This window comes from Cyprinus carpio, chromosome A10 (genome assembly GCF_018340385.1).
Source record: "Cyprinus carpio isolate SPL01 chromosome A10, ASM1834038v1, whole genome shotgun sequence".
Classification (NCBI taxonomy): domain Eukaryota; kingdom Metazoa; phylum Chordata; class Actinopteri; order Cypriniformes; family Cyprinidae; genus Cyprinus; species Cyprinus carpio.
The window spans coordinates 7,347,258-7,369,874 of record NC_056581.1 but is presented as its reverse complement, the minus strand read 5'-3'; the positions used below and the strand labels follow the sequence as shown (position 1 = coordinate 7,369,874).

Below are 22,617 nucleotides of genomic sequence, written 5' to 3'. Positions count from 1 at the left end.
GAGGGTGAATTATGAGGACATAACCCATGTCCCCCATTTTTCAAAACACTTATAAACCATACAGCATGAGTTTTTTTTTTTTGAGAAAGTAAAAATACACAAAGTTTCCTGTGAGGGGTAGGGTTAGGTCTAGGGTTGGTGTAGGGCAATAGCACATACAGTTTGTAAAGTATAAAAACCATTATGCCTATGGAATGTCCCCACAATTCACAAAAACAAACATGTGTGTGTGTGTGTGTGTGTGTGTGTGTGTGTGTGTGTGTGTGTGTGTGTGTGTGTGTGTGTGTGTGTGTGTGTGTGTGTGTGTGTGTTATTACAGCCTGTAAAAAGGGTTCATATGTGTATCTCTTATCATCACAAGACTGCAGTCACTAATAATCAGAAGACTTCCTGTTAATGAAGTATCTGGAAAAGATCTACTCTATGAACAATGCATTAAATTACATTAAATAAAGACAAAAATAAATAAATAAAATATAAAAAATAAAAGCATCAGTTGTACGCTCGGTTATTAATGGCATTGAAATGCCGCCATATGTTTTTATCTCGGTGCGGCGCGGACGCGCCTGAAAAAAAAATGCGCGCGTCGCTTAAAAAATGAGCTTGCCTGCCGAGCGTCTACATTTGAAATAACGAACTTGAGCGCGCATAAGACGCGATATGTGAACGGCCCCTAAGAAGACCGATTTATGCGGTCACCTGTAGGTCAATTGGCAGATTGCACCTTTATCTTTATTCAAGTGGAATGTAATTATTGTTGTAATATAGTAATTTGCCAATAGGTGTCACTGTTGTATTGCCATGTAGTTGTGTCACTACAGTTCTGTTATTCATTCTTCTTCTTTGTCTTCTTTTTCTTCGTTGGATATAATAAAGAGCACATGTAACTTCAATAGGTTATGGGCCCAGATCTTCGCTAAAGCAAAAAAGAGGTAGTTTTACACAATTTTTTTTTGTGAAATAGACAGTGTTGTGGAACTCACAATGGAGGATAAACTGTTTATTGAAAAGCTGAGTGGGCCAGAGAACTGGGCAACGTGGAAATTTCAAATGGAACATTTGATGAAAGCTAAAGGACTATGGGGCATGGTGATGGAGACTGACAACGTGGCAGAAGGAGCAAATGCACAGGCAAGAGCAGAATTTGAAAAACGGAAAGAAAAAGCATTTTCTGTGTTGGTGCTGAATGTGATTACGTCTCAGTTGTACCTGATAACAAGCTGTAAGACCCCTAAGGAAGCGTGGGACACGCTAAAAGGACATTTTGAGAGAGACACTCTTGCAAACAAGCTGTTTCTGAAGAAAAAAATACTTCAGATGTGAAATGAAGGAAGGAGAAAACATAACTGAACATTTGAAACGAATGAAGGAGCTAACTGACCAGCTAGGGGCAATAGGTGCGGTGATTGAAGAGGAGGACCAGATTGTAACCACTGCTGGGTAGCTTGCCAGCAAGCTATGCTACAATTGTTACTGCACTGGAAACTAAGTTGGACAGTTTAACACTGCAGTTTGTTCAGCAAGCATTAATAAATGAAGAACAAAAACGAGTGTCTGCTGATGGTAACTATGGCGGTGCTATGTCCAGTGGTGCTGCGTCTGGAGGCGCATCAGCAATGTCAACACAAGTTCATAGTGATATGCAGGCTAACTCCAAGGCAGTGAGAGCTGACAGATCCGGCTCGTGGAGATGTTACAAGTGTGGGTAAAGAAGGACATATCAAGCGTGACTGTCCAAGTAAGAAAAAAAAACAGACTAAAACTCACAAAGCCAAAAATGTAACATGTGAACATGATGAAGACTCGTCTGAGAGTGCCTTCGTCGCCAGAGAGGCAAATCAGGATAAGATGACACAACAGGTAGAGTGGTTGATCGACTCTGGAGCTTCAAAGCACATGACGTGTCATGAAGAAATTCTTCAAGATTACCAGAAATTTCCAAAAACACAGTCTGTGAAACTTGGTGATGGCAGAGTGGTTGATGCTCTAGGACTTGGTAATGTTAAACTGAGAATGGCATTAAAAATCAGTGATGTAAAAAAATGTCACAATGTTTGATGTGCTGTATGTTCCCAAGTTATCCGGGAATCTCTTCTCAGTGGGAGCTGCTGTAAAAAAAGGAAATACGGTGCAGTTCAAGAAGTCTCGCTGTTACATCCGTGATTAAAAATGGAAATCTCAGAGGAATGGGAACACAAAGATCTGATGGATTGTATCAGCTGGATGTTGAGGGAAGGTCGCCCACCTGTCACTGTGCATCAAGTGCATTAGTAGCAACCAGCTTGTGGCATCAACGACTGGGTCACACCACTAAGTTGAAGGAACTTAAAAAACTGGTGAATGGAGTGGACTATCCTGCAGAGAAAGAAGTTCCATTCTGTGAAGCATGTGTGGAAGGCAAGCTGTCTAGAAAGCCACATAAGCCAGTGGGAGAAATCCGTTCCAAACGTAAACTACAGTTGGTTCATAGTGACGTCTGCGGCCCCATGCAGACTGAATCTATAGGTGGATCAAAGTACTTTGTGACTTTTATTGATGACTATTCTAGATGTTGCAAGGTGTACTTTATGAAACAGAAGAGTGAAGTTCTTTGCAAATTCAAGGAATTTGAGAAAATATTATCCAATGAGTGCGGACAGAAAATAGCAAGACTCAGAACGGATAATGGTGGGGAATACACATCCAAAGAATTCCAAGAATACTTGAAGGCTCAAGGTATCCACCATGAGACAACTGTACCTCACACACCTCAGCAAAATGGTGTTGCAGAAAGAAAAAATAGGACATTAATTGAAGCAGCGAGAACCATGCTCTCTCACGCTAAATTAACAAAGTCTTACTGGGCAGAGGCTGTAGGAACCGCAGCTTACATACAGAACAGACTCCCCACATCTGTTCTGAAACAAGTGACGCCCTACCCAGAAATGGTGCGACAAACAGCCAAATGTGAGTCACATGAAAGTGTTTGGTTGCGTAGCTTATGCACATGTCCCAGACATTGAAAGAAGAAAACTGGACAAAAAGGCTGTGAAGCTTCGTTTCGTGGGATATGCCAACAATGCCAAGGGCTATCGCTTGTTTGACGAAGAAAAAAGAAGTATTCTAATTCGTCGGGATGTGATCTTCAACGAGTCAGACTTTGACTTGAAACAAGAAGGTGGATATTTCTTGTTCGGAGAATGAAGTTATCATGAAAACTGACGAGAGAACCCCAGTCGATGCTACTGTCGATGAAACTGCTAGAGAAGGTGGCAGAATCAGAAAACCACCTAAGAGATATGGCTATGATGAGTTTGCCGACCTGGTGACTGTTGATCATTATGCTACTGTTTGTTGTGTTGCAGAACCAAGCACACTGAAAGAGGCAATGATGAGTCCAAATGCAAAGGAATGGCAGGAGGCTGCTGACTTGGAATATGAATCACTGCTGGGAAAATAAGACATGGGATTTAGTGAAACTACCAAAGGATCGGAAAGTCATAGGATCAAGATGGGTGTTTAAAGTCAAGCATCATAGTGACGGACGAGTGGAGAGATACAAGTGCAGACTTGTGGCTAAGGGTTACTCACAGAAGTATGGTGCTGACTACGATGAAACTTTTTCACCCGTGGTACGTTTTAGCTCAATACGTACGTTACTGTCCTTTGCAATCCAGAATAACATGCATGTGCATCAGATGGATGTGGTAACCGCATTTCTAAATGGACACCTGGATGAGGAAATCTATATGGAGCAACCAGAGGGATACATCAGACCAGGAGAAGAAAGTTTGGTGTGCAAGCTGAAGAAGTCAATATATGGACTGAAGCAGTCCCCTCGCTGCTGGAGCAGAACTTTCACAGAGTTCATGAAGAACATTGGATTCAAACAGAGTACATCAGACCCATGTGTGTTCGTGAGATCTCGACAGGAGCTGGAGATATTAGCTGTGTATGTTGATGATCTAATTCTGATCACAGAGTCGATGGAAAGCATGGAAGAGCTGAAAACTTGCTCTTAAGAAGCGCTACAAGATGAAGGACATGAGAGAACTGTCCTACATCTTGGGAATCTCTGTCATCCAAGACAAAGACAAAAAACTGTGTGTTTCTTCATCAGAAGCATTACGTTGAAGCCGTTCTTCAGAAGTATGGTATGCATGATGCAAACCCTGTTGCAACTCCAGCTGATGCAAATGTAAAGCTAAAAAGGGACGATGGTGTCAGCAAGCCTGTGAACCCAAGTACTTACCAGTCTATGGTTGGTAGTCTACTGTATGCTGCGATGGCCCACACGGCCGGACATAGCACAAGCTGTGAGCGTTGTGTCAAAGTTCAATGCAAATCCAAATGTTTCACATCTGACTGCAGTGAAGAGAGTTCTACGGTACTTGAAGGGTACACTGAATCTCGCTCTCAAGTATGAGCGGTCAGAGTCTGGAACTTTGGTCGGTTTCTCAGATGCTGACTGGGCAGGAGACCAGGACGATCGTCGTTCTACAACCGGAAATGTGTTCTTACTGGGTGGAGGAGCGGTGAGTTGGCTCAGCAAGAAACAGTCAACTGTTGCTCTTTCAAAAGCGGAGGCTGAGTATGTTGCACTTAGCCAAGCAGCTCAGGAATGTACCTGGCTTAGACGACTACTGAGTGATCTTGGAATGGATGCTACTCCTGTGGTCATCCTGGAGGACAACCAAGGAGCCATTGCAATCGCAAAGAATCCAGTTTGATCATTCAAGAACCAAGCACATTGACATTCGCTACCATTACATTCGTGAATGTGTGTCAGAATGGACAAATACAAATGCAATATTGTCCCACAGATGACATGAAGGCTGACATCTTGACCAAGCCATTGGTGAGGCAGAAGTTTGAGTATCTTAGGAGTGAGATTGGACTTTGTTTCATTTAATTCTGTTTAGTCTGATCTTAAAAGGGCTAGAATGTGTTTAGTTTTAAATATGTTACGGTGGTGTAAACCAGTATAACATGGGCATATTTTTTTTTTTGGGTTAATATAATTTACTAAGAAATGGCTTAGTCCTATTGTAAAATTAAGTGGGAGTGTTGTAATATAGTAATTTGCCAATAGGTGTCACTGTTGTATTGCCATGTAGTTGTGTCACTACAGTTCTGTTATTCATTCTTCTTCTTTGTCTTCTTCTTCTTCGTTGGATATAATAAAGAGCACATGTAACTTCAATAATTATAATATAAGGATTTAATTGTACTTTATTGTACATGTTATTACTCGTTTTTTGTTGTTGTTTTAAATGAATTTATAAATGAAAAATAATTAAACAGGGCAAAAAAATAGAGGTACACATCTAAATTAAATGACCGAACAAAAAAATAATAATAAAATAAATAATGTAGGAAATATACTTCAAAGACTGGGGTGGGGGGGGTTGGGGGTAATGGGGTGGATAATCTGTCAATGACTTGCTGACTTGCACGAAAACCAGCAAACTATTGGTCCCAGAAATAACGTAATATGTAACACTTTTGTCACCAGACCTCCAGCTTGACCATTCTCACTTAGAAAAGCGTCAATAACGGGAGCTGGGAAATGTGGAGCATTGTCATTAACATTAGAGATATGTACAGTTATAAGAGTGCTGCTGGAAAGAGGCGGAGTTCCTTCATCTGCACCTATAATTGTGATGTTACACAGAGAAACACTCTCTCTGTCCAGAGGCCCATCTATCACTAGAGAATAATAATTGTTATATGACGTCTCCAGTTTGAAAAGATCCAAGCCTTTCAGTGCACAGTGTACAATACCATTTTTAACTCCATCTTTATCAGCCACTGCAATTAAGGCAAGAGCAGTTCCTGACGTTGTGTCTTCTTTCACACTTTCCAACAGAGTAGTGACTATTTCTGGAGCATTGTCATTCTCATCGACAACTTTTGGTGAAAATAGGTTTATTATCATTTACATCCATGACGTCAATAACAATTTTCAGTGTTCCAGATTTAGGAGGTTTTCCTCCGTCAATAGCAGTGAGTATTAAGTGGATAACAGCTTGTTTCTCTCTGTCTAAAGCGTTCTGTGGCAATAACTCAGCTAACATCTGTTGCCCGCTATTAACATCTAAAGAAAAATACTGAGTTTGTAGTCTTTCAGATAATTGCTGCCAACATCTGGATCTTTTGCAATAGGAAGAGGAAATCGTTCCCAATCATCTGCATTCTCTGTAACATTGACAACATGCTTGCTGTCTGAAAAAAAAAAAGAGAGAATTGTCGTTCACATCCACAATTATAATTTCAAGTCGGTAAAGTCTGTGAGGATTCTGAACAAGAGCCTCTAATTTCAACGTACATTTCTGATTACTGCCACACAACTCCTCACGATCAATCCGGTCTTTGACAAACAGCGAGTCCGTTTTTACATTTACATCAAAAGACTTTGCATTTGATCCAGGCATTATCTGAAACATGCGTGATTCTAGTTCCTGATCACTGACCTTCAGCTAGGCCTTTTGCTATATTCCCGAACACAGTTCCTTTATTTACCTCCTCGGAGACGGACAATTTGGCCAAGCGAAGATTTCCATAAAGACAGAAATAAAACGACCCAGAAGCCATAGGATACTGTAATATCCATGATTGTGCAGCAAAATGTCTTGCAATTTATTTAGTGTAAAAAGACTAAAATAGGTCAACAGATTTTTCTTGATACAATCCGACATCACGACGCAGAAAGGACTATAAGCCTTGGTTATTTACACTCTTCAACGCATTTACTCTTGTTCTGATGCTGTAAAGGAGGAGCTCAGAGAACTCTCAAAGTCATGGTCTGCAGTGCCACCGCATGTCGCAAAAGTGAAGAGACAATAATTTTTCTATGCAACAGAGTGAAACAAACTTATCACCGTCTTCATAATGTCGAATCTAAGCCTTCATATCTAAGCAATCATTACGAAACAGAAAAAAATGCAAAAATGAACATTAAGAAAGAATATAGACGTCACTGCCGCTGTCCTTGGTGCTGAAGTGATTTTGCTTTTTAAATACAAACAAGGATATAGTTAAGCCATAAAACAAAGTAAAGAAACAAACAGCAAAATCTTTTCAAAAGGTAGTCGTTGCAACATGCAAATAAATTAATTAATTAATTAATTAAATAAATAAATAAATAATCTATAAGTAGGCAAAAAAAACATCGGTTTATTAATATATGCTGTCTTGCAGTGTACAAAAGCAACGTATCTGAGAAAGCAGAAACGCAGTACAAGCAAACCAAACTGTGTTGATGAATTCCCAAAGTTGTAAAGTAATAGGAATACAAATACGCCAGCGTCACGTGATGCTTACAAAAATAAAATATATCATCTTAACAACAAGCAAAATGTTAAAAAATTCGTGGAAATATTACGTTTCCCACTTTGCCACATCATCTAGTATTTTACTTGAGTTTGGGTGCGTCTTAACTTTTAATTTTAAATACTTAAAATATAAGGAAATACATTTGTTTTCTTTTTTTATTATTTTATAAATATATAAATGGGAAAAAAGAAAGCTCAACATAAACGTCGCTAAAAAATTTACTTTAGCAAGTCAAGTGTAGTAGAAGTGAACTAAAATTCAATGTCTTACCTTCCCAGTGGTAGGAAGAGTTTGTGTGCGCGTAAAAGTGTCTTCTCCATTAATGCTGATCAGTTCTGCATCTGCAGGTGGGAATGACGAGGGGAAAACGACTACATCACTCTTGATTGTGTCTGAACTAAAACACACGTCGTACTGTTGTGTGGATTTAGAGAAGGACCAGCTGCCGTCTGGATGTGTGCTGATCACTGGAGCGCTGTACCTGCTGAAACTGCCGTCTGTCCTGTAGCATTTAGCTGCTATTAAACCCACCAGACTCAGTAAAAAGATGACTGATACTGAGACAATGGCGATGATCAGATACAGATTCAGAACTGAAAAACTCTCCTCTTTAACATGAACTTCTCTGAATGATGTCTTTATGTCATCCAGACTCTCAACAACCACAATATCCATGGACATAGTCGCTGAGAGTGATGGCTCTCCATTATCAGACACTGTGATAAGAAGTGGGTGACTTTTTAAGTCATTGTCACTCATTCGTCGCTTAGTCTTTATTTCTCCAGTGCTGCTTCCAATGCGGAAGAGATTCGTTCCTTTGGGTTCAGTTAGATGATAAGACAGAAGTGCGTTATATCCAGAGTCAGCATCAACAGCTCTGATCTTGGCTACAAAGTATCCCGCTTCAGCAGAGTAGGGAATGTTCTCACTATTAACTGATCCAGGTTCAGAATAAGGCGGTAAAATAACCGGACTGTTGTCATTCTCATCAGTTATAAAAACATTTACTGTTAAGTTAGTGCTTAGTGATGGAACACCTGAATCTGTGGCCTGAACTTCAAAAAGAAACGATTTAAGATCTTCATAGTTAAATGACTGTTTACTGTACAAGTCTCCACTCTCACTATTTATTTCAATCATAGAGACCAATGGAACGACAGTTTTGTCTCTGCTAATTATAGTATACGAAATATGAGCATTCTGGTTGATATCTGGATCTTGAGCAGTCACTGTCGTTATAATGGCACCTGCTGGACTGTTTTCATTTAAATATACGTTCATTATAGCTTCTGGAAAGTGTGGAGCGTTGTCATTCACATCAGATATATGAACTGTGATAACACTGGTACTAGAGAGCGAAGGGGTCCCTTCATCTGCAGCTATTATTGTGATATTATAATTCGCAATTTCTTCTCTGTCCAGTGTTCCATCTACAACTAAAGAGTAGTAATTTTTATACGAGGACTCGATCTTAAACGGCACCTGACCTACAATGTTGCAGTTCACTACTCCATTTTTACCTCCGTCTTTATCAGAGATTGTAATTAGAGCTACAGCTGTTCCGACTTTTGAATCCTCTTTAATAGTACTGGCCAAAGAAGTCACCATCAGCTCGGGTGGGTTGTCATTCACATCGACAACTTCAACTAAAACTTTACACTGGGAACTCTTAGGAGGATGGCCTTTATCTTTGGCTGCCACCCTCAATTCAACAGCAGCATTTTCTTCATAATCAATATTACCTTTAATTGTTATAAGTCCGCTGTCAGGGTTAACTGAAAATAAATCTGATGCTTTGCTAATACCGTGCTTAACAATAGAAAAGGTTATATCACTATTTATTCCCTCGTCTAAATCAGAAGCGGAAAGGGAGATGATTTGGGATCCCAGAGCAATATTTTCGTTGACTTTCACTTTGTAAAGAGATTTGCTGAAAACTGGAGAGTTGTCGTTGACATCCAAAACATTTATGATTATCTCTAATGTTCCAGAAAATGCAGGTTTCCCTCCATCAATTGCAGTCAGTGTTAGATGGATGACAGTCTGTTTTTCTCGATCTAAAGCTTTAATCAGAACCAGTTCGACAGTGACACTCTGTTCGACGTTCTGCACATCCAGAGAAAAGTGCTCGTTGTGACTAAGCTTGTAGGTTTTAACCGCATTGTTGCCGGAATCTGGATCTTCAGCCAAAGAAAGAGAAAATTTCTCTCCAGGAGATGAGACCTCTGTTATATTCAGTATCTGACTGCTAATCGGAAATAATGGCGCGTTATCGTTTATGTCAATTATATTTATTTCTATTCTATACAGGTTCAATGGATTATGGGCCATTGCTTCTAAATGCATCGTGCATTTCTGTTCAGTAGAACAGTGCGATTCTCGATCAATTCGATTATTTACAAACAGAATCCCAGTCTTTAAATTCACCCCAAAATACCTTTTGTTGGTTCCATATACAATCTGAAACATACGAGGTTCCAGTTCCTGCACACTGATGTGAAGATCTTTTGCTATGTTTCCGACAACGGTTCCCACATTCACTTCCTCCGAGACGGAATATGCAATCTGACCGGAAGATAAAGTCCAACAATAAGACAGCAGAATCGCAGTCCATATAAATCCAACATATTGAATCATCTCTGCTTATAACCAACAATTCAAGATCTAAACTAAACAAATATGCACTGAACCAAAACAAACAAAACCAGCTCGAACGTGGTTCACTACACGACCGCAGAAGACACTGCTGATTTGAGAAGGTTAAGACTGGTGCTTTGGAAGGAGGATACATGCAAATAAGCAAGTTATTATGGTCTTGGAAAATTGTCACGGTTAACAGCGGCTCCAGGTGGTTTCTAATGGAATAGCAGTGCACTATTAATGTTGATCCAGGAACACCTTCAAGTATAAAAGGAAATGGAAACCCTGCAAAGTGTATTTTTTTTAAAACGCACTTCCACGACATAATAGAAAAAGGGCTTGTGTAATGAGATTATCATAAAAGTCAGGTGAACTCTCTACTATATGTTTTCACAATGAATGTCAACAACACAATCAAGTGTAAACATTTTGCAAGAGACAAAATAAATTAACGAATAAATAAATCAGCAGTAAATCATAACGCACTTGTTTAAATCGTTTTCAAAACGAACTGGGATGATAAAAATGGCAGTTGTATAAGAAAAAATATAGGCTTTCTTCGCGATGACCACAGCTGTCGCTGTCCAGTCAGAAGTTCTGAAATTCAAACAGGAAATCGTATAAAAAATAACGAACATACGAAAAGAAAGAAGAAGATAACTTTTTATGATAACTTTTATAAACAATTTTTTTAACTGCAAAGCTCTGTCCCACTATTTGAAATGTGGGTTGCGAACTAATTAGAAAATGAAAAGACTATAAAACACCTCCTATCAAATTTAGTTTGGCCCCGAGGTTAACAACTGTCGTTTTCAGAAGGGGAATATTTAATATTTTCATGTTCAAGGCTTTTTTTGTACACTACTAGTGGAGAGTGTGAAGAATAATAAAACAACAAAACAACCCTCCATCAATGGTGGCAACTTGTTTGCACATCATGAAATTCCATTTCAGCAGTGGCAAGATGGTCAGAATACCAGAAACTATTGAACAAGTGGTTAAAATATCTTCAAACAAGAAAAACACCACAATTATGTTTTATTTTATTCATTATTATTATTATTATTATTTTTATTATTACAAATAAATAATGGGATATCGCTATATCCCCCATAGAAGGAAGAGTATTTGCGCGTTAAATAGCTTTTTTACACATAATGAAAATTAAATGTAATGACTGCTGAACAATTTCTTAAAGCTTGAAAAAAAAAAATTCAGGGCCCAGTTCCCCAAAACGTTCTTATCGCTAAGTAGTTCTTAACCTATTCCTTAATCTCTCTCTTAATGTTATGGCACGATTCCCGACACGTTCGTACGCTAAGTTTATCTTCTGTAAGTCACACTTTCATAAGGTTGGTCTGGACCATTCGTAAGCTCTCTCTTAGCGTTGTTTGAGCTCAAGACGCTAGTCGCCGCCAATGTGGAGCAGTCTTTAGAAATCAGCGCAGCGCAGTACAAGTCAAACTATGGTATGTTGACAATGTTGTGGCTCAAAAATGATTTTATTTTATGGACATTTTAAGACTAATAATAAAATATGTTTGCAATGGATACAGGCCTATTTGTGAAGTTAACTTTATTTGGTATCAGAACTAACATGGCGGTAATTAGCCTAGGCTATTTCATAATGTCATTAAAGCGTTTAAATTGGCAATCACTTCTGATAATTAAAATCTGGCAAACAATTTGGCTCTAAATGGCTAAGATCTATAAATGGGTAAGCATGGTGGTGTCCAGTAAGCAACCAACTATGGCAGCGATCCAATGTGTCCTTGTATTGAATCAAAGACGGCGCCGGCCGCGGAGTCATTTAGTCCATGTCAATTTTTTTATTCGGCAAAACTTAAGCCCTTTTGACATTTTGCCTGACGTGCTATATTAAAAAAAATCGCCTCCCAAGACAACTCATTATGGAGCAGCTGGACCTTCTCAGACCTGCGCTTGCCAGGCTAACGCGGTGGAATTTTGCTTTAAGCCCTGAAGTCCAGCTGCTTGCAACGCTAAGGTTTTTTTTGCTACATGGAGCTTCATCGAGGTCGTGGGAGAGGGCTATGCCCTAAGCAAGACCTCGGTGTGGAGGTGCGTCCACACTGTCACCAACGCCCTTTTGCGCCATGCAGGGGAATTCTGATTGTTAAGTACCTTACCATTAATATAAAAGTGTATTAGATAATTTTTATAAGTCGTTAAACCCATGTCAAGAAGCGGCACAAGTGGCACAACGGGATAAGGAGGGTGGATGATTAGCGAGGGATACCCGGTTCGTCTACCCGTCACAACATAACATATTGCTGACAATTTGATAATTTAATTAATAGTCTATATTTTACGGATAATTTAAACTATGTTAAAATAAATGTTACTGGAATAATTTGAGGAATGTTTCATAGAACGTGTTGTCTTTCTTAACGCCGTAATGCACCTTCGCGTGAAGTGGAAAATCGATTCCTGAGCAATCGATGCCAACTAATTCAGCACCTTCACTTGGGACAGCGCCTTTGTAACGTCAAACGTAAGAGGCAGCGTGTTAAGAAGCTTCCTAAGGGACACTTCGGGGAACACACTTATGAGCATAAACAACTTTGGTAAGATATATCTTTCGAGTCTTCTTAGCGCGCCAAGAGTGAGCGTTATCGGGGAACCGGGCCTAGATTAATAACAATACATGAGGAGAAATCACCAGTGTCTTGCCTTCTCTGAGGTTGGAAGAGTTTGTGTGCGCGTAAACGTTTCACCACTATTAATGCTGATCAACTCCGCGTCTGCAGGTGGGAATGACGAGGGGAAAACATCTTCATCACTCTTGATTATGTCTGAACTAAAACACACGTCGTACTGTTGTGTAGATTTAGAGAAGGACCAGCTGCCGTCTGGATGTGTACGGAGCCCCGCACATATGGCATGCAGGGAAAATAGTAGGCTAAATCGTGTGCACGTTTTAGTACATTGAGGGAACGAATTAGTAAATCGTGCGCACAACTGATTTATTTTTTCTTGCATGTCATGTGCGGGGCTCCGTAGGATGTGTGCTGATCACTGGAGCGCTGTACCTGCTAAAACTGCCGTCTGTCTTGTAGCATTTAGCTGCTATTAAACCCACGAAACTCAGTAAAAAATATGACTGATACTGAGACAATAGCGATGAGCAGATACAGACAAAAAAAAAAAAAAAAAATCCTCTTTAACCAACCTGGTCTCATGTGAAATAGGTACCTCTGCACACTTTTTTTGGAGCGCCACAAATATGTACCATTCGGTACAGTTTTGAAACACAAACGTCCACTGGGGTCGCTAAAGAGTGACATTTTTTTCCTTCTTTTACAAAGAAGAAACAGCACTGCATTGAATATATTTTTGAAAAAAAATAGTAATATGTGATATATAAAGAGTGACATTTTTTTTTCTTTTTATATATATATATATATATATATATTATATATATATATATATATATATACAAATAACTGACTCCTCAACAAGAAAAAAACGTACATAGTTCTTAAGAAACTTGTTCTTACTTTTATCAAAGAGTTTAAGAAAAAGCTACGTTACTCAACATTTAATCAGAGTTTTTTTTTGTTTTGTTTTGTTTTGTTTTGTTTTGTTTTGTTTTGTTTTGTTTTGTTTTTTTGTCCTTGTTTTTATTGATTTATATTCTGTAGCCTTCTCATCGTCAGTGATTCATTCCAGTCAAAATATAGTACATATATTCTACCCGTTAATTAACGAGACTGCAGAGTTGTGCTACGGCTGTTGCCTCTAAAAGTTGCTGTTTAGTTTTTGAGAAATAACGTTACTGTTTCTCTATCGGTTTGGTGTGTCAAATCTAACAGTAATCTACAGAACCCATGAGCCTTATCGACAGTGACCATCAGTTTTAATTGTTTCTCCTTCGATTGTGAGAACGGGGATTCCTTTTGGATAGTAATTTAATTAAAATAAATTTAATAAATGTAATTTAATTAATTAGTGGACGCCAGCATTACCCGTGATCCTAAGCATCCGTTGCTTTTATTTTTCCTGATAAATATTTTGGCATTTTTTGTATATTTTATAATCATTCAAAATGTTCAAAATGTATAAAATAACAGGTATTCTAAAATGTTTTTCAATAAACATATTTGTGTGTGTGTATATATATATATAGATATATATATATATATATATATATATATATATATATATATATATATATATATATATATATATATATATATATATATATGATATAATTATTATTATTTATTTTTTTTTTTCAAAATATTTCATCTTTAATGGGGCTTTGGGTATTCTTATAATACATTTTTTTCTTTCTCACTTACTACCCTAAAACCCTACCCTAAAACACTACCCCTTCTTCTTCTTCTTCTTCTTCTTCTTCTTCTTCTTCTTCATTAAAAATGTATTTTGACATTATTTAATATAATTTGAAATTCAAGGTTTAAACTAAACATGTATTTAGTTTTGTCCAGAATGAGAAAAAAAAGAAACACTACCATAATTGATTATCATCACTATAATGAACAGTAAAAAAAAAAAAAAGAAAAAAAAAACATTGGACCCCACTTATTCAAAAAAAAAAAAAAAAAAAAATTGTTTTCTGTACCACAGAAGAAACAATCTCATACAGGTATGGAACGGCATGAGAGTGAGTAAATGATGACAGAATTTGCAGCTTTGGGTCAACTAACTTTATCCCTTCAAATTTGCTAAATAGTGCCCACTAGTGGCAGTGAGATGTATAAAACTGCCAAAGAGATACTGACATTAAAAAAAGTTAAAAAGGGCTGCAGAATTTATCTTTTGCCTATGCAATGGCAAATTAAAACAATGCTAAATCAGATGCTTGACGTTGAGGACATCCTAATTCATACATTTTATTTATTCAGTAGTTGTTCAAAATACTTGCATGATTGATGTTTTTAATGTAAAAAAATAAATTAAAAAATGAAAATCACTTTTTTATGTCAAGGTATTTGCTTGCTATATATGCTTTATAAATTAGGGGCTGGTGTGTTGGAGTTTCTTTTGTATATTTGATGTTATTACACTTGATTAATAATAAGAAGAAGAAGAATTAGCTGGAAGAGGACCTTTTTATTATTTTTCTGTGAAAGAGGTTAGGGGTTATTATGCCCATATAAACTATAATGAGACAAAAGGCCCCTACACTATGCTGTAACTATATATATTTTTATAAGTAATATTAAATAAATGTGTTGAATTTCTTCTCAATGTATCTTTTTGCTTCCAATGTTGTGTTATTGTACTCTGACATTTTAAGAGATTGTGTGAAATCAATATATTTAATAAATAGTTTTTGGACTGTAAAAAAACGAATTATCTAAATCTTCCTTGTACTTACCATGTGGATGTTGCGTGATGTTGCATTTCACACATTCATATGCTTTCATTACATGGTTTAGGTGCTAGAACAGAACATTTTGTTCAAGATCTTGCTTTGCCATTTTATATTTTAAAAATTTATATTAAAAAATAGTTTTTATGAAAGCGTTTGACTACACACACATACACACACACACACACACACACACACACACACATATATATATATATATATATATATATATATATATATATATAATTTTAATGAATATTTTATATAATCAATTTCATATTTACACTAAAATTACTTTCGTAAAATTACGAAATTTGTATGAACTTTATTAAGTGAAATATATATAATCTCAGAAAAAAGGGTGTAACTATCAAAATGAAAAAAAATGGGAATAAAAACTAGCAAAAATAACAGTATAAGTAAAAGAAGCAAACATGCATGCAGGGAACTCAAGACGACTTATGGAAAATTACGATTTACAGCGTTAAATTCATTACATTTAATGGAACATACTTGTGGTAGTAGACAGTATGTGAACATAAATCCAAGTAATCATTGAAAACTCAAATAAAAATGTTTAATCTCTATGTCATTTACTTGTTTAGTGAAGAGGAGAGAAGTATTCCCTAAACACAGCTGTCCACACTTATATGAACAGACAAAAAAAAAAAAAAAAAAAAAAAACACTGAAAAGCAAAACATGTCATGATTGAGCAAACCAGTTACAATGTAAAAAATAAATTTATAGACTAAGAAGGATCTCAAGTACTTCATCTGAGTAGTTGAAAAGCTGAGCTCCAGAAAATCAATAATGTGGTGGATTTTTTGACAGTTACACATTTAAAACAAAATGGATAGAATAAAGAACCCTAAACTCTAACACAAAGAACCATTTTAGAAATGGTTATTCAGGACAATATGATTTTTAATAGAACTGTTGTACTATGTACAGAATATGTAAAGAAACTTTAAAGAACTATCTTTTATTAGAATATTGGCTACAATTAAAAATTGTTATAATAAAAATAATTTTACTGTGTTTATTCAAGGAGCAATAAAAGTATTGAAGTGTTTTTTTGTTTGTTTGTTTTTTTTACAACACTTGACATTTTTGGAGCTTAAATTCGACTACAATTATGAAAAAATAAATGTAAAAAAAATGCAGTGATGGCAGACTAAATGTTGCATGTGCTTTTAGTAGACACTTTGACCTGAACTACTACTTCTTATAGAACATGAAAAAGTGAGTGGTGCATTTCATCTGAAGACACCCACAGGGAAACGACAATTATCATTTGTATGCATCAGACAGATCTGAGAGTACTTATGACAGTATGAACTCCACTGAAACACAAGAGATGGACAGAGAAGATGAAGAGGAGATGGAGATCTATTCCAATGCAGACATTATATTTAATTAGGATCGCAGAACAGGGGTGGAGGACTCAGATACAAAGAGACAATGAATGCTTCAAAGCGCAGGTACAGACTCATCTCATTATGTAAATAAACAGAGAGAGACATGTTCGGAGCAGAATGTACGGAGCAGCTGCAGTATGTTCGGTGCTGTTGTGTGTTCTGATGACTGGCATCATAGTGCTATGCATCCAGCTCAGTACAGAGACTCACAACTGTCAAACTGAAATCAAGAACTTTACTGATGAGAGAGGACAGTTACAAAACAATTATACAGTCCTCATGAAAGAGAGAAACCAGTTACAAAAAGAGAATACGGACCTCATAAATAAGAGAGAACAGTTACTAAATGAGAATACCAGACTTAAAGATAATGGAGGCCAGTTAGAAATCAAGATTGCCAACCTCATGGAAGGAAGAAACCAGTCACTAACCGAGAATACCAAACTCAGTAGTTACACAAACTTACCAACATCCAGTATGACCAGTACCACATTGACTTATAAGTAAGCACGCTCCACCCCATCTGCCCCCTGGCTGTCCAATGTTCTCCGTGAACATCGCTCTAAACTCAGGGCTGCAGAGAGGAAATGGCATAAATCAAGAAACTCTAACGACCTCAGTGTGTATCAGTCTCTCCTCTCTCCCTTCTCTGCAAACGTCTTCACTGCTAAAACATCATACTACCACGACAAAATTAACAACTGTTGTGACGCTCGGACACTTTTCAAAACCTTCTCTTCTCTTCTTAATCCGCCTCCTCCTCCTCCTCCATCGACTCTTACAGCTGGCGACTTTGCAGTTTTCTTCACAAATAAGACAAGAACCCATCAGCGACCAATTCTCCACACCGCAGACTGAGGATAACTTCACAACGACTAATGCACACTCTCTCTCTCCTCCTTCTCTCCACTCTCATAGACGGACGTTTCCAAACTTATCCTGTCCAGTCATCCTACTACTTGCCCACTTGATCCGATCCCCACTCACCTCCTTCAAGTGATTTCTTCTTCAGTTATACCTTCACTTACTCATATTATCACCTCCTCTCTTCACTCTGGAACATTTCCCTCAGCATTTAAGCAGGCTCTCGTAAGCCCACTGCTGAAGAAACCATCTCTAAATCCAGCACTTCTAGAAAACTACAGACCGGTATCCCTTCTTCCATTCATTGCAAAGTCACTTGAACGAGCTGTGTTCAACCAGCTCTCTATGTTTCTTGTACAGAACTACCTCCTGGACTGCAACCAATCTGGCTTCAAAAGTGGCCACTCAACTGAGACTGCCCTGCTCTCGGTTACTGAAGCCCTGCAACTGGCAAGAGCAGCTTCAAAATCCTCAGTACTCATTTTGCTGGACCTGTCTGCTGCTTTTGACACCATTAATCACCAGATTCTCCTATCCACCCTCAGAAAGATGGGCATCTCTGGAACTGCACTCCAGTGGCTTAACTCCTACCTTTCTGATAGATCCTTCATGGTGTCTTGGAGGAGTGAAGTTTCTAAGTCACAACAACTTGCTACTGGGGTTCCTCAAGGCTCAGTACTTGGACCGCTTCTCTTCTCCATCTACATGACGTCATTAGGATCTGTCATTCAGAAGCATGGCTTTTCCTATCACTGCTACGCTGATGACATTCAACTCTACTTCTCATTTCAACCAGATGACCCGACGGTAGTTGCTCGCATTTCAGCCTGTCTGAGTGACATTTCTAGCTGGATTAATGACCATCACCTTCAGCTTAACCTTACTAAGACTGCACTGCTGGTGGTTCCAGCTAACCCATCGTTTCATCACAACTTCTCTGTACAGCTGGGTTCGTCAACCATAACTCCTTCCAGGACAGCCAGAAACCTAGGAGTTGTGATGGATGATCAGTTAAGCTTCACCGACCATATTGCTACAACGACCCAGTCCTGCAGATTTGCCTTATACAACATTAGGAAGATTAGACCATTCCTGTCAGAGCAAGCCACCCAACTTCTTGTCCAAATTCTTGTTCTTTCCAGACTGGACTATTGTAATGCTCTCCTGGCGGGCCTTCCTGCATGTACTATCAAGCCTCTACAACTGATCCAGAATGCAGCAGCGAGGGTTGTCTTCAATGAGCCAAAAACAGCTCATGTTACTCCTCTCCTCATCAGGTTACACTGGCTACCAGTAGCCACTCGCATTAAATTCAAGGTACTGATGCTTGCCTACAAGATGACCACTGGCACGGCGCCAACATACCTAAGCTCATTAGTTCAATCTTATGCGCCCTCCAGAAGTTTGCACTCTGCAAGTGAATGACGCCTTCTGGTGCCATCCCAAAGAGGTTCAAAATCACTCTAACTGACTTTTTCCTGGACTGCGCCCAGCTGGTGGAATGACCTCCCGATCTCAATTCGAACAGCTGAGTCTTTACTCATTTTCAAAAAACATCTAAAGACTCATCTTTTTCGCCTGCACTTAACCAACTAATACTAGTACTTACCTTTTCTTTTTCTTGTCTATCATATTCATTTAAAAAAAAAAAAAAAAACCCTGATTACGTGTTCTGTACTAGACTAACTGAGACTTGTCATAGCAATTGTATACCGTTGTTGTTCTCTTGTTGATCTGATTGTTTCTACTGTTCTCATTTGTAAGTCGCTTTGGATAAAAGCGTCTGCTAAATGATTAAATGTAAATGTAAATGTAAGAAGCCATATATTGTTCATTATTATCAAATAACATTTTTACAATCATATGATATCACAAAGTGTGGAGGAAATGTTATTATTATCGGTTTTGTTTGCTTACTGTACTAAAAAGTTAATTTATTTATTTATTATTTTTAAATGCCTCATTAATGTGCTTAAGTTTATCATGAGATGAGAGATTACATGAAACCTAAGTGCCAGACAAGTGTGAGACAGGAAATGTTATTTTAGCTTCTGAGACGTCCTGGCTGCTTTGAAACGCATCTGGAGGACATATTGGACACCTTAAAAGGACATATATGTTGTTTTTGCTTTTTTTTTGGTCCAGGGTCAAGCATCCACATTTGATGAAGGTATAAATGTTGAGTTGGGTTGTTTCCTCTTTGTCGAACTCTGCAGTCAACTTGGATGACTGTATGGCTGTTGAACTTTTCTCGCAAGAAAATAAATATTCAAAAGACTTTTGTCTCATACCTTTATTGAAATGGAAAATTGCCACTACACAAATTCACACAGAAAGCAACAATGAAAATCTAATGCTGATCTGTTGATTCAGGTTATGGAGGTCTGATGAGTTCAAAAACATTTTTGTTTTTTCTAATAATCTATTACATGAAATCTGTTTATTTGGAAAAATTAAATCATCCATAAAGGACATTGTCTCTGCAACACCATGACATACTGTATATGTGATGTGTCTTTTAATGCGTTGCTTTTGTATGTTTATATTTCTAAGTACTTTGTAATGCCATTTTTTCACATTAAATCTTTGAAGTGATGAACTCACACATCTCAAATTTATCACCTGAGCAGAACAAAGAAAAAAAAGTGAAATAAGAGATTTAAGTAAAGTTAAGTAAAAGGCATAATGAATTCTTTGTGTTAAGTAAAATCAGCAAGACATTTATTTTGTGTGCAGGAGGAGACATTACATGCTTCAAACAAATTTGTTGAAGATCATGCTGTAAAGAAATAAATAGGTGAGAAACTTTAAAAATCAAGGCAACTTAATTTGTTTAGATTGAGAAACGTTCTCTCAACTATTGTCCTAATAATTGTACCAAGTAACACTACTTTGTTTTGTCAGTCTGAAATTGTTTGTTGACTAAATGCAAAATGCCTCATTCACCCAATACAGTTCAAGACAACAAAAATTTTAATTTTGTAACACGATAAATTAATTAGACACTTATATGTTAAGTTAAATCTTTGTAAAAGAACAATCTTCCTACAAAGCAAAGATATCTAATATATAGTTTTAAATGGTTGAACATACTGACAATCAACAAATGTAAAAAGATGAGCTCTTTACATCACAACACAACAAATAACAAACAATAGCAACAAAATAACACCAAATGTTAAAATGAAGTCAGAAAACAGCAAAACAAGAACCCTATAAGAGAGTAACCACATAATATACCTTTTTGATTAGTTGGGACAACATTTGAGGGATTCTGTTGGTCAGACATGGGTTTTATTTAGTTTCAAGAAAACTAAATTTTTGAAAAATATTTAGATGTTCATTTTTTTATTTGTTCAGTTCTGTCTGCTTCACTCAACATAGAACCCAGTCATAATCATATCAAAATGGGAGTATTAGCAAAAACAACAGCTTAAGTTTAAGAAGTAAACAGGCATGCAGGGAACTCAAGTAGACTTACAGCAAATTGCAACATACAGTGTAACACTTTATAATAATGTCCAGTTGGAAGTCATTTATAATTGATTAGTTAATGATGGACTAATCATTTACAAAACATGACTATGAGTTCATAAATGATTAATAAGTGATATGTAAAAATTTTATCTATGTTTTATAGATTAAGTTATAAATAATTTACAAGTTTTTTTAAGGTAAGTGGTTGCAAACAATATATTTTAGCTACATTTAAATAAACAAAATGTTGAAAGTTAGTCAACTAAATTTGTTTATTTAAATGTAGCTAAAATAAATTAATTGCAACCACTTATCTTAAAAAAATTGTAAATTCAGTAAATCATTTTTTTTTTCAGTATACTTACTAGTAAAGTTACTAATTAATATATTATTAATCACTAATAAATCATTGAAATGTCAACATCATCCTATTATCTCACAGCGTTAAAAATACTCCACGTGTCAGAAAAGACATCTGTCTACACCCTCTCCAGTCAGCCCTTATTGCAGTACACACTACAAAATATTCAAAACCTGTTGTGTAAACGCATGAATAAATCATTTACAACACTTTCTGCATCCCATATTCTAAAGTGTAAACTACTCAGTTGTAAATGTTTTACTCATTATTCGTAGATCTTTCACCCCAGTGTGTACACTCACACTTTGTAATGTGTACTACAGTGTAAGGGCTGACTGGTGAGAGTGTAGACAGATATCTTTTCTGACATGTGGAGTAATAAAATAAATAAATAAATAAATAAATAAATAAATAAAAAGAGAAAAGGGGAAGCCATGGCCTAATGGTTACAATGTTGATATTTCAATGATTTATAAGTGATTAATATAATATTAACTAGTCAGATTTGTAAATCGTTAGCATATTACTTAATCATTTGTGAACGTATAGTCATGTTTTGTAAATTATTAGTCAATCATCATCTAATAATCACTCATAAATGATTTATAACTCAATCTAAAAAACATAGATAAAAATATTAACACATCATTTATGAACAAATAGTTATGTTTTGTAAATTATTAGTTTATCATTAACTAATCACTTATAAATGACTTACAACTGAACGTTATTATAAAGTGATACCATAGTTTTACAATAAGAAACAACATCCAGCACTGGTATATAAAAGGCCAGCGATTAAGACGATATATATTTTAATAGATAACAGTGGACTGCATGAGATAGAAACATTTTACAATTATTGGATGTGGTTTTGCCCTTTCAGTACACTCTAAATGAAAATGTAAAACTGTAAGTTTTGTACTCAAAATGGCATTTCTATAATGTTTTGGAGCTTTGTGTGGTATTATATTATTCACAAAGAAAAACACTGAGCAAAGAATGCTTAATTTCATGTCTTTTTCATCCAGGAAGTGACTTTACGTGTTACAGAAGAAGCCACAGACCAGCTAAAGCGTGCCTGTGGTCAGTTACTGTAAGGCAGAACTGCAAACTGCACTGTCAGGCTATGCATACTAAATAGACCCTACTAGTGGCAGAAATATGTACAACACAAATTCAT

At 36.8% G+C, this 22,617-nt stretch overlaps 2 protein-coding genes across 2 annotated transcripts in view; both read right to left on the bottom strand.

The window, feature by feature from the left end:
- The window catches only part of LOC109108067 (protocadherin alpha-C2-like), a 43,854-nt gene extending 33,786 nt beyond the window's left edge, over positions 1-10,068 (bottom strand). Inside the window, exon 1 of the mRNA XM_042764926.1 lies at positions 7,585-10,068. Within this exon, the coding sequence (XP_042620860.1) occupies positions 7,585-9,951 (2,367 nt within the window). The 5' untranslated portion in view covers positions 9,952-10,068. The remainder of the gene's footprint in view (positions 1-7,584) is intronic.
- Positions 5,396-6,883, bottom strand: zgc:123181 (uncharacterized protein LOC735300 homolog). The gene is given in 5 exon segments (XM_042764927.1): positions 5,396-6,088; positions 6,091-6,217; positions 6,219-6,461; positions 6,463-6,520; positions 6,522-6,883. Coding segments are annotated over 5 exon segments (708 nt in total). The 5' UTR covers positions 6,593-6,883; the 3' UTR covers positions 5,396-5,879.
- Positions 10,069-22,617: the final 12,549 nt, after the last annotated feature.